Genomic DNA, 12,113 nt, shown 5'->3' on the forward strand with positions numbered 1-12,113 from the left:
TTTTGGTAGAGCTCGGCAACACTGGCATGAAAATGCAAAGTTATAAAAAATTCTACTTTGCAAAGCTTTTTCTACCAGAATGTTGGCATAAAACCATTGATGAATCTGGGGGCCAATGTGCATCCTCTAGTCCTTTTATAATGTTATGTAGAATTACTGAATAATTTCATTTTTCTTTTCTTTTTTTCTGTTTGCCTTTTATAGATGACATTAGGACATGAAGAGGGGTCTGGAGCTCGTTGCTTCAAGTGTAAAGACAAATGTGAGGGATTTGAACTTCATTTTTGGAGGTGAGTGCTACATCTCTTCTGCATTGTGTAATGGTCTCCAATCAACCCAACTGCTCTAACACTGCACAAATCATAACTAGACTTGATTGTTTCGATGTGTTATATGACAAATTACAATTTCTGCCTAGCACTCCTATTAAGGGTGCACAAATACGATTCTACTCCACAATAACTAAAAAATAATGGAAAAGATATGTTTCATCGACTCCAGAAATTATAATTTAATCTACCCCATTATTTATTCTTTTGTACATATAGATCTAATCAAGTTCATTGATCTATATTAGGCTGGCACTTCATGATGTTCCTGGCACTATTTTTCTCATTTTCGCTGACACTTTTCTATTATTTGTATTGTTATACATTTGTGATTCATGCACTTTGTATAAAGACTTTTTGGTCTTTTATCTTTTCATGTATACCTTATATACTTTTTCTGTATTTTATTGTATCCTTAATTCTGAAGAAGGTCAAATAATTGGCTGAAACGTTATAAATATTGCAAACAGTGGATTATCTGTGAAATAAAAGTTGATAATCTTTGCATCAATTAATTTTTTTACAAATTATAATTTCTGGATTGGATGAAACATATAATATCTTTTGCATTATCTTTGATAGATATATTATTGATATAACAGTAATTATATAAAGCCTTACCATTAAAATAAATGTTTCTCCAATCCAAGTTTGCAGATTTTTGGGAATTAGTTTGTGTGAGTATACCCTGCTTTATCTCTTTATAAGGAACTTGACCCCTGTTAAGAAGGGGTTATCCAGTAGTGAACACAAGCTTTAAGACACTGTCCTAAATAATATGAAAACAGTAAAAGAAAGCCAGAAATTGTCAATTCTACTTTAGTACTTGTAAATTTATTTATTCAGTCCTTCTGTTAAGGTATATGCCTTGATGCTAAGCAGCGCTCCAACTGCTCCTTATATAGGTTACCGCGTTATTGGGAAAGTAATAATGTATGTTTTTATTAAACAGATTAGAATACAGACTGTGTTCAATCTTTCTTAATGTTGTCCATAATTCAGAGTATGACTAGTGTTCAGATGAAAAACAAATTGTATCCAAAGAAGGCTAAAATATGCCATGCATGTGATAGGTCTCTGAGACACTAAACATCCTAGCAGAAAACAGATTTTTCCACATTGATAACATTTATGCAACTAGGTCAAGATATCCTGAACAATAGCAGCTACTCCAAGACTTTATATAACAGTTGACTTATGTCAAACGACCTGTTCCCTGAAGACGAGAGCTATATGTTCCAAGTCATTATCATGATTTCTAAAACACTAATCTGGGAAGAGTCTGGGAAGAGTAGAGCATTGCACTGTTTTACTCCAAGAAGTCTACAACTGTCTGAATTTTCCAATACCCAATTCAAGTTTTTGATACGTTTTTCTTAATGTATGTATCCAAGTTACATTTCCAAAGGCACTTTTGATTGAATTTGAGCTTTGAAAATTTGAGATTAGAAATGAGTGAAACAGAAAATGTTACAACTTTCTATGTAACATTGTATGATGCATAAAGGTTGAGGGTAGCTGAAATACATACATACACATGTGGTCAAGATTGTTGGTACCCCTCGTGTGTGTAATGACAGAAAAACCCACAGGGGTACATCATTTCTGTCCAGGCCTATTTCATGAGTTTTATTTTTAAAATATTCTGTGGAAGCTTGGTTGAAAAGCAAATTCTGACTTTAATTTGTTCATTTTCACAGATTTTTTAGTTATTACTTTTGTCTGATTCAAGTTGTTTCTGTGACCATTGTGGGTTTTTCTGACATTAAATGAGGGGTGCCAATATTTTTTATCACGTGTGTGTGTATATATATATATATATATATATATATATATATATATATATATATATATATTTATTATTATTATTATTGTGTATGTATATATAGTATAGTAGACTGGTTGTATTATTTGCGCTGGGATAGTATCCGGATGAAAAAAATGAGAAACAAGAAATCTGTAATGGAACATGCACAGAGGTAAGGTTGTTCAAATAGTGAAACGGCAATGCCTGCAGTTGCTATTAAATACCAGGTGGCTGTTATAGCCAAATCATATAGAGATTTAGAATACCTTAATCACAGCGTGGCAGTTAGCAGTCGAGGAGTCTTTGCTGAAGAAGTTCCGTGAAGAGACGCTGATAGGTATTGCAACACAGATCAAGAAGTGGATTTTGAGTTGTTTCCAAAAAAGGAGTGATGCTTCGGGTATCGGACGCTGTCCCGGCCGGTGACAGACGTACCGCTTGTCAGCCGCCACTGAGAAGCGGTGAAGGCACCGCGTGTAAGCTGTAGCCGGCAAGGTGCAACAAAGGGCCTGCAGGACCCCGCATGACGTCACGGTCATGTGAGGAGTCACGTGACTGGCTATGGAGCGCAGAAAGGAAAATATATATATATATATATATATATATATATATATATATATATATATATATATATATATACACACACACTTGTGGACAAAAGTATTGACACCCCTGCAATTCTGTCAGATAATACTCAGTTTCTTCCTGAAGCTGATTGCAATCACAAATTCTTTGGTATTATTATCTTCATTTAATTTGTCTTAAATAAAAAAAACACAAAAGAGAATGAAGCAAAACATTGATCATTTCACACAAAACTCCAAAAATGGGCCAGACAAAAGTATTGGCACCCTCAGCCTAATACTTGGTTGCACAACCTTTAGCCAAAATAACTGCGACCAACCGCTTCCGGTAACCATCAATGAGTTTATTAGCCATTAACAACTTTTCATTGTCTGTAATGGTGGGATCAAAAAACGATAATCCCACCAACTCTGCATTCAAATACCACAAATGGTTCGAAAATTTGGTCAGGGCTATTTCTGCAATGTTGTTGTCACATTCTTTATAGTCTAACAGACTATGCAAAATACCTAAATCTTAAAATACCTCAATTTGGATTTTTTCAAACTTTGAGCGACGAGCGGCACGGGTTAACGTCGTTTGATCGAGCTCAAATTTTGGCTCTCTCAATATCTGGAAAGGGGAATCGTTTTGTGGGGTCCAGACGGACAAAATTCCGACATCGATTTTTTGCGGTCACCCTACTGCGCACGGTAGACACAGGAACATTCAGGTCTTTGGAGATGGACTTGTAGCCTTGAGATTGCTCATGCTTCCTCACAATTTGGTTTCTCAAGTCCTCAAGACAGTTCTTTGGTCTTCTTTCTTTTCTCCATGCTCAATGTGGTACACACAAGGACACAGGACAGAGGTTGAGTCAACTTTAATCCATGTCAACTGGCTGCAAGTGTGATTTAGTTATTGCCAACACCTGTTAGGTGCCACAGGTAAGTTACAGGTGCTGTTAATTACACAAATTAGAGAAGCATCACATGATTTTTCGAACAGTGCCAATACTTTTGTCCACCCTCTTTTTTATGTTTGGTGTGGAATTATATCCAATTTGGCTTTAGGACAATTCTTTTTGTGTTTTTTCATTTAAGACAAATTAAATGAAGATAATAATACCAAAGAATTTGTGTTTGCAAACTGAGTATTATCTGACAGAATTGCAGGGGTGTCAATACTTTTGGCCACAACTGTGTGTGTATGTATATATATATGTGTGTGTGTGTGTGTGTATATATATATATATATATATATATATATATATATATATATATATATATAATATTATAGAGCTCTGGAAAAAATTAAGAGACCGCTGCAAAATTTTCGGTTTGTCTGATTTTTCTCTTTATAGGTATATTTTTGAGTAAAATGTAAATTGCTCTTTTATTCTAAAATTAGACTCATCAGAGAAGATTACCTTACTCCCATCCTCTATGGTCCAATCCTAAAGGCCTTTGGAAAACTTCAGCCTGGCTCTCCTTTGCTTGTCATTGATGAAATGCTTTTTTTCTAGCGTTACATAACTTGAGCCCTGCATCTAGGAGCCTGTTACGAACTGTTCTTGCCATGCACTTCACCAAGCTGCCATTTACCATTCCTTTTGTAGGTCACTTGATGTCATCCTGCGATTGCTGAGTGACATTAGAATAAGGTGATGGTCATCCTGGTCAGTGGATAGTCGTTTTCACCCTCTGCTGGTCTGTAGCTTTGTTGTCCCCAATGTCTGCTACTTGACTTTGTTGTAATGCACTGCCTTCTTAGAAATTTTAAGGATTGAGGCAGCATGACGCTCACTGTATCCATCTGCTAGTTAAGCCAGAATTGAGTTCTTCTTTTTCCTCACTCAAGACTTAACTTTTAACCATGCCAAAGGAGTTGAAAAGAAATTTTTTAATTCCTATTACGTTTGGGATATTACTAGCACTTGTTTTGTCATCCAGCTTGTCCTATTGCAAGAGGATTGTGAACACCACAGCAGGGGTTTTTTTTTTTTATACTTTCCTGCGTTAAATAAGATTTGGTTTTGTTGTGACCGCCTAATCAGAAACACATTAAGTTGGAATTCAACTGACTCTGAAATTAAATGGCTGCCAGACGTGTAGAGAAGCTGATTTTTATAAAACTGTGCAATGGTCTCTTAATAAATAAATAAATAAAAAAAAAAAAATATATATATATATATATATATATATATATATATATATATATATATATATATATATATATATATATATATATATATATATATATTAAATTTAAAGAGACCACTGCACAGTTTTATAATATATATATATATATATATATATATATATATATATATATATATATATATATATATATATAATATATATATATTATTTATTTTCTCTCTCTCTTTTGGAAATTACTTTATTTATTACTATAAGAAAAATTGTTCGTAAATGTCTTCCAAACTCCCGCTTTTCCCCCAGTCTATTTGTCTGCCTATAGTTGCAGTAATGTCAGAATGTACTCTTTTGGAGTACAGATGATGGAAGTAATATAATCAGCGCCAGTCTCCTCTTCTGAGTGTGGCGCTTGTCGGGGTCAGCGCCCATCTCCTTTTCCGAGTGTGGCGCTTATCCGAACAATCTGTTGCAGCAGCTTCTGCCCAGGGTTAGGACACGTTCAGACAGCCATGTATATCTGTTAAAAGTAGGAACGCAATGCACAAACAGGCTGCGGGTCTCCTCATTTATTTCTATGAAGCGATCCTGCTCGGATCTGGAGATCCGCGGACAGTCCATGCATCGAGGTCCGTTCTCAGACCGATTTTACATGAACGACTGAATGCGCTCTTACTGAAACACCGGTGCTGAACTGACCCTTTCACTGTCAACATCGGTACTCCAAATGAATACTTTCTGATATCAATGCACCTAAAGGCTGACCACAAGTTGGGAAGAATCAGGGGGTTTGGAAGCCGCTTACGTACTTCTTTTTTTTGTACAGAACTAAAGACGTTAAAGTGTTTTACAAATGTCTAAAACTTTCCATGCTGGACATTATTATTAAGAAAAAAAAAGTTTAGTCACTCTTTTAATTGTTTTAGTAGCCAAGCAAATTACTTCTGTGCCAGGTTAAAGAAGCCTGTCTCTCTGCTTACTGAGTCCTATTGGGGTAGCTACTCTAAGTCATTTTCTGACTTTATACCAACACTGTTGCCAAATCAGCGGATCATTTTTCTTTTGACTATATCTTAATCTAATATGCTGCAAGGCTACGCCAACAGGTGGCGCTAGAGAGACAGCATTCTTTCTGTTGGAGAAGGCTTTACGTAGATGCCTTTTGTCAAGGAGCTTTGCCAAACCAATAAGTCTTCCTACACCAGTGGCTCACTTATAGGAGTTTGAGGAAAATCAGTAATTTAGAGCAAATACAATGTATTCTATTTATATTTTAGATTTCCTGTAACATTTAAAACATTGTATACATGGTCATATTGACAAACTACGTTAACATTGCAATATTTATCATGTGAATTTGCTCAAAATATATGCTTTAAAATAAATGTTACTCTTGATCATTATTATATGATTTTGATGTGACTAATCATGTTTTTTGGAATTTAGGAAGATCTGTAGAAATTGCAAATGTGGGCAAGAAGAACATGATGTTCCTTCAAACAACGAAGATGATCGTAAAGTTGGCAGGCTGTTCGAGGACACAAAATACACAGCTATGATTGCAAAGCTGAAAACAGATGGCATTCCCACGTACAAAAGGAATGTAATGATCCTGACTAGTCCAGTGGCAGCAAAGAAAGATGTGTCCATCAATACTGTGACCTATGAATGGGCACCACCAGTGCAGAACCAAACTCTAGTAAGTACCTACACGGACGCATCTTATAGGTTAGAATGGAGAGATGTCTAAGCCTCGGGGGTGCATTGTTACTAAGAGCATGCGAATTCAGGATTATCGTGCTGCTGTTCAGATCCTTTGCAGAATAAGAAAAGGTGTCCTGAACTGATGGTAGTTTGTATGAACCATGCAGCAATGGGAAATGTGTGATTATATAATCTACTGCAATGCCTAAACCTTATGTTGACTGTAGGAGCTGCAGCATGTATGACCATCCAGTCACCCTCATATGTAATGGATCATACCATCTCACTCATTCTTACCGTCTGGCATCATTTATTGTGTATACGGTATTTTTTTTGTTCTATTAATCCCTGTTTTTGTTGAATTTTTAGGCCAGACGTTACATGGAACTTATTCCAAAAGACAAGCAGCCTGTAGCTGGTTCGGAGGGAGCCCAGTACAGGAAGAAACAGTTGGCTAAGCAGCTGCCCGCTCACGATCAGGATCCCTCTAAGTGTCATGAGCTGTCTCCTAACGAAGTGAAGCAGATGGAGCAGTTTGTGAAGACCTACAAAAATGAAGTCCTTGGTGTCGGAGATATCAAGCTTCCTAAAGAAGTGGGGACACAGGCTGGAGAGGCTGCTAAGCCTGACAATGGAAATCGAAGCACACTTGCTACTGTAAAGAATGTAGAAAACAAGGCAGCTGCACCATCGGGATCTACTTATGTAAGTTACTGACATAGCATTACATCTGATGACTCCTGTATGTCAACTTCACTGTCTTTTATCCTACACCATGTTGAATGGGCAAATCTTGCTGTTTTCATGTGATTAAACAGGTTTTCTTATCTTCTTAATTGGGTAAAATTGCAGGGTTGTTAAAACAAGCTCCTCTGTAATTTACCTCTTATTAAAATATCCTCTCTATTCTCAAGAACAGCTCTTTGCTGTAGAGCTTGTACGCGCTTCTCTTGTCAGCTTCAGATCGCACTAGCTTCAGTACAGCTGTGCTCCTCTAATGAAAAGCTGCATGGTCATCTGAATGACTGACCCCATAAAGCCTGGCCTCGAGTTTGCACTAGATTGTCCTAGGTCTGTTCTTAAAACAGCTGAGTCCATCATTGATCTGCTTTAGTAGATTTCACTTTCTAAAAAATATTTTACAAACCATTTTGTTTTCTTCCCTGTGACCATTGCTTTATACACTGTGCGGGAGACAAAGCAGGAGGAGTAACTGTAGGAAAAACAGATTTCCCCGTATACAAGGAGTCTGTGCAGGTCACTGGAAGGTTAATTAATTCCTAGCTTTTCATACCATCTGCAGCCATTCTTCAACACACAGCTTCAGGGAGGTCTCTTAGGCTGGTTTCACATTAGCGCTTTTTAAGCGCACGCACGGCCGGGGGTAGCTCCGCCCCCGAGCCGGCTCTCTGCCCGGCGTGCCCGCCCCTTGCTTGTAGCGCCGCCTCCTAGCGCACAGCGGCGCCTGCGATCGGCGCACCCTATCTTTAGCATAGGGTGCGCAGATCGTGCGCAGGCCGTGCGCTAGTTGCGCTTTGACCTGCGCTGCGCACTTTTGACGGTGCGCCGTGCGCGCCAAAATCCGAAAAGTTTGATTTTGGCGCGCACTGCGCACCGTCAAAAGTGCGCAGCGCAGGTCAAAGCGCAACTAGCGCACGGCCTGCGCACGATCTGCGCACCCTATGCTAAAGATAGGGTGCGCCGATCGCAGGCGCCGCTGTGCGCTAGGAGGCGGCGCTACAAGCAAGGGGCGGGCACGCCGGGCAGAGAGCCGGCTCGGGGGCGGAGCTACCCCCGGCCGTGCGTGCGCTTAAAAAGCGCTAATGTGAAACCAGCCTTAGTCAGCTCTACACCGATCTCTAGTTTTTAGCTGCTTGACACTTGCCCCCATTTTGCAGTGTCAGCATGGTAGAGAGTCGTATCCTCTTCACTTCCCTAATGTATGTTCACTTTTCCGCAGGCAGGACAGATTGGAGTCCAGTGTAGCTCAGCCTCCAGGAAATCCAGCTTTCTGTAATCTCACCAAGTATCTATGAGTGATCTGTAGACTGACATTGTCTGTGGGGTTTTGGCTGTAAATTGTCAGGCCGCAATGATTGTTTGTCCTCTTGTTCTGCTAGTGGGAGTATATTGGGGTATCATTTGTTGCTGGTTTATAGTCCCATTCTTTTATTGTCATCCACTTGTCAGTCTTGCACTTGTCTGTGAGCTGGTAATACACATGTATAAAATAGGGCAGTTTCCATTCAGTACTATTCTGAAGTATAATTTATTCTATTTACTGCACTGCTGATTGTCCCATTATGACTGTGTTTGTACTTTGCCAGAACCATACATGTAATGGAGATGCCAAGGTGATGCTCCCACATCTGCAGAGGTTAAGAGTGTCCTTATGGCCCACAATGGGGTTATGCATCTGCATAGGAGAGTCACTGCAAGAGAAAATAAAGAGAAGATGCCATGTGATACATTATCTGTATTCTTTTTCCTCTCCTGACAATGGCATCCAATATGCCACTATATCCCTGTACGTTTGTAAATGCGTCTGTAGCTTTTACCGCCGACAAAAGACTCTGATACTGTGTGTGGGCACAGAGTCTTGCAGATGATAACTCTGAATTAGATGAAGTCATTACAGATTGATCTATTTCATGTGTTTATTTCTGTTACTGTTGATGATTGTGCCTTACAGCCAATGAAAACCCAAAAGTCATTATCTCAGTAAATTTAGAATACTTTATAACACCAGCTTGAAAAATGATTTTAAAATCCGAAATGTTGGCCTACTGAAATGCATGTTCAGTAAATGTACTCAATACTTGGTCGGGTCTCCTTTTGCATCAATTACTGCATCAATGCGGCGTGGCATGGAGGCTATCAGCCTGTGGCACTGCTGAAGGGTTATGGATGCCCAGGTTACTTTGATAGCAGCCTTGAGCTCGTTTGCATTCTTGCGTTTGGTGTCTCTCATCTTCCTCTTTACAATACCCCATAGATTCTCTATGGGGTTAAGGTCAGGTGAGTGTGCTGGCCAATCAAGCACAGTGATACTGTTGTTTTTAGACCAGGTATTGGTACTTTTGACAGTGTGGACAGGTGCCAAATCCTGCTGGAGAATTAAATTTCCATCTCCAAAAAGCTTGTCGGCAGAGGGAAGCATGAAATGCTGTAAAATTTCCTGGTAGATGGCTGCACTGACTTTGGTCTTGATAAAACACAGTGTACCTATTCCAGCACATGGCATGGCTCCCAAACAATCACTGATTGTGGGAACTTCACCCTAGACCTCAAGCAGCTTGGATTATCTGCCTCTCCACTCTTCCTCCAGACTCTGGGAACTTAATTCACACTAGACCTTGGAAATCATCCACAATCAGTGATAGTTTGGGGAGCCATGTCATCTGCTGGTGTAGGTCCACTGTGTTTTATCAAGACCAAAGTCAGCGCAGCCATCTACCAGGAAATTTTAGAGCACGTCATGCTTCCCTGTGCTGATAAACTTTTTGGATATGGAAATTCATTCTCCAGCAGCACATAGCACCTGTATAGCTGTCAAAAGTACAAATATGCTGCCAAAAGTACCAATACCTGGTTTAAAAACAACGGTATCACTGTGCTTGATTGGCTGACAAACTCGCCTGACCTTAACCCCATAGAATCTATGGGGTATTGTCAAGGAGAATATGAAAGACACCAGAGCCCACAATGCAGACAAGCTGATGGCTGCTATCAAAGCAACCTGGGCTTCCATAACACCTCAGCAGTGCCACAGGCCGCTCGCCTCCATGCCACGCCGCATTGATGCAGTAATGGATGCCAAAGGAGCCCCGACCAAGTATTGAGTACATTTACTGAACATACATCTCAGTAGGCCAACATTTGGGATTTTAAAATCATTTTTCAAGCTGGTGTTATAAAGTATTCTAATTTACTGAGATTTCTTTTGGGTTTTCATTGGCTGTAAGCCATAATCATCAACATTAACAGAAATAAACACTTGAAATAGATCACTCTGTAATGACTCTATATAATATGAGTTTCACTTTTTGTATTGAAGAACTGAAATAACTTAACTTTTTGATGATATTCTAATGTTGTAAGAATCCACCTGTATGTCTTCAATATAAAAGGAGTGGACAACCCCGTGAAGCTCGTTTTTCATTTGCTGATTTCTGACCACAATCGGCATCAATGAACAATATAACAAGTTGATCAACGTTACTTTCAAAGGTTATTGTGACCTGTATTCAGTCAGAGTGATCGTTATCATTTGATCATTTTACAGCCAGCAGAAGTGATGCACTCTGATGGACTGATGAGATCTGATAAGGTGTTCAGCTTGTTTGTTGGCTGCCAGTGATTGGGAACAAGTTTTTTACAGTAATATAAATGACTTCTCAATTCTGTATTTTCTTGTCTGTGCCAGAAAGTCTACTATTCTGAAGCTTTTGCTTACAGCACTGACTCCAAATCCTTTTCTCCTAATTTATGGTGCATGGTCAGGAATTCTTTGCATAAACCTTGCATTTTTTTTTTTTTTTAAGTTTCTACAGACTTGATCTAAGAGGCAGCAAACGTGAAGTGGAAAAGATATGTTATCTGTGCAGAGCAGCCCACTCTGCTTGTATTTACTCTTGACGGCTCCATGCTTGGACGTGATTCATATGTCATAAAACATGTTCATTACTCACTAAACTCCATCAGAAGCACATCTCCAGTTATGGGAAAAGCAACAGGCTTGGCTGAGGCAATCTTTCCATCAGAGGCGTTCCTTTCTGTGGACAATGGGTCGTTTGTCAAGGGTTAAAAGATTGAGAGGGCGAAGAATGCACTGTGACCCGACTCACAATTGGATTGTTAATTAGCATTTTATTGTTGCGTAGAGAGGGAGTGTTGGGACATTAAGGATCTCTGTGGAAATAGCTGTGGCTCAATTCCTGCTCTCAGCCCAATTTCTCCCTGTCACCGCAGGATTAGAAAGCCTCCCTGCATTGCTAATTGATGGTCCATGTCACTGTCTACATGGCATTATGGAGCTGGGATGCATGTAGGTTTCTGGACAACATATGTTTCTGTTGGCACGTTGTCAGGCATGTTCTGTAATCTGTAGCGCTGACAGTCCTTTGGTTTTGCTTCCTTCCCATCGCTCTATATTAAATGCCATCCACCTGTGTCTTGTTGTAAGATCTATGCTATTATAAACTGTCTTCACTTGTGTCCACAGTACTGCTTCCGGTGCAAGGAGAACATGAAGGAGGGTGACCCTGCGGTGTATGCCGAGCGGGCCGGCTACGACAAGCTGTGGCATCCTTCGTGCTTTGTCTGTTTCACCTGCAGTGAGCTTCTAGTAGACATGATCTACTTCTGGAAAAAGGGAAAACTCTATTGTGGCAGACATTACTGTGACAGTGAGAAGCCGCGGTGCGCAGGGTGTGACGAGGTAATCTCATGTTCACTTCTTCAGTATCCTTTAAAATTGATCCGTCACGTACTATACGACATGTTTGTAGGTGAATACCTTTATGGGGTTGAGCCAAGTTTAGACATTCGTCT

The 12,113-nt window shown here is 39.5% G+C and overlaps 1 protein-coding gene across 2 annotated transcripts in view; it reads left to right on the plus strand.

Annotated features, from left to right (window-relative positions):
• TES (testin LIM domain protein) overlaps window positions 1-12,113 on the plus strand; it is a 167,052-nt gene that overhangs the window by 41,601 nt on the left and 113,338 nt on the right. For both annotated transcript variants that reach the window (XM_073573338.1, XM_073573337.1), the window contains exons 2-5: window positions 205-290; window positions 6,303-6,555; window positions 6,930-7,265; window positions 11,785-12,000. In XM_073573338.1, the coding sequence (XP_073429439.1) occupies window positions 205-290; window positions 6,303-6,555; window positions 6,930-7,265; window positions 11,785-12,000 (891 nt within the window). The remainder of the gene's footprint in view (window positions 1-204; window positions 291-6,302; window positions 6,556-6,929; window positions 7,266-11,784; window positions 12,001-12,113) is intronic.

This window comes from Dendrobates tinctorius, unplaced genomic scaffold (assembly GCF_039654945.1).
Source record: "Dendrobates tinctorius isolate UK_male_01 unplaced genomic scaffold, ASM3965494v1 ptg000035l, whole genome shotgun sequence".
Lineage (NCBI taxonomy): Eukaryota > Metazoa > Chordata > Amphibia > Anura > Dendrobatidae > Dendrobates > Dendrobates tinctorius.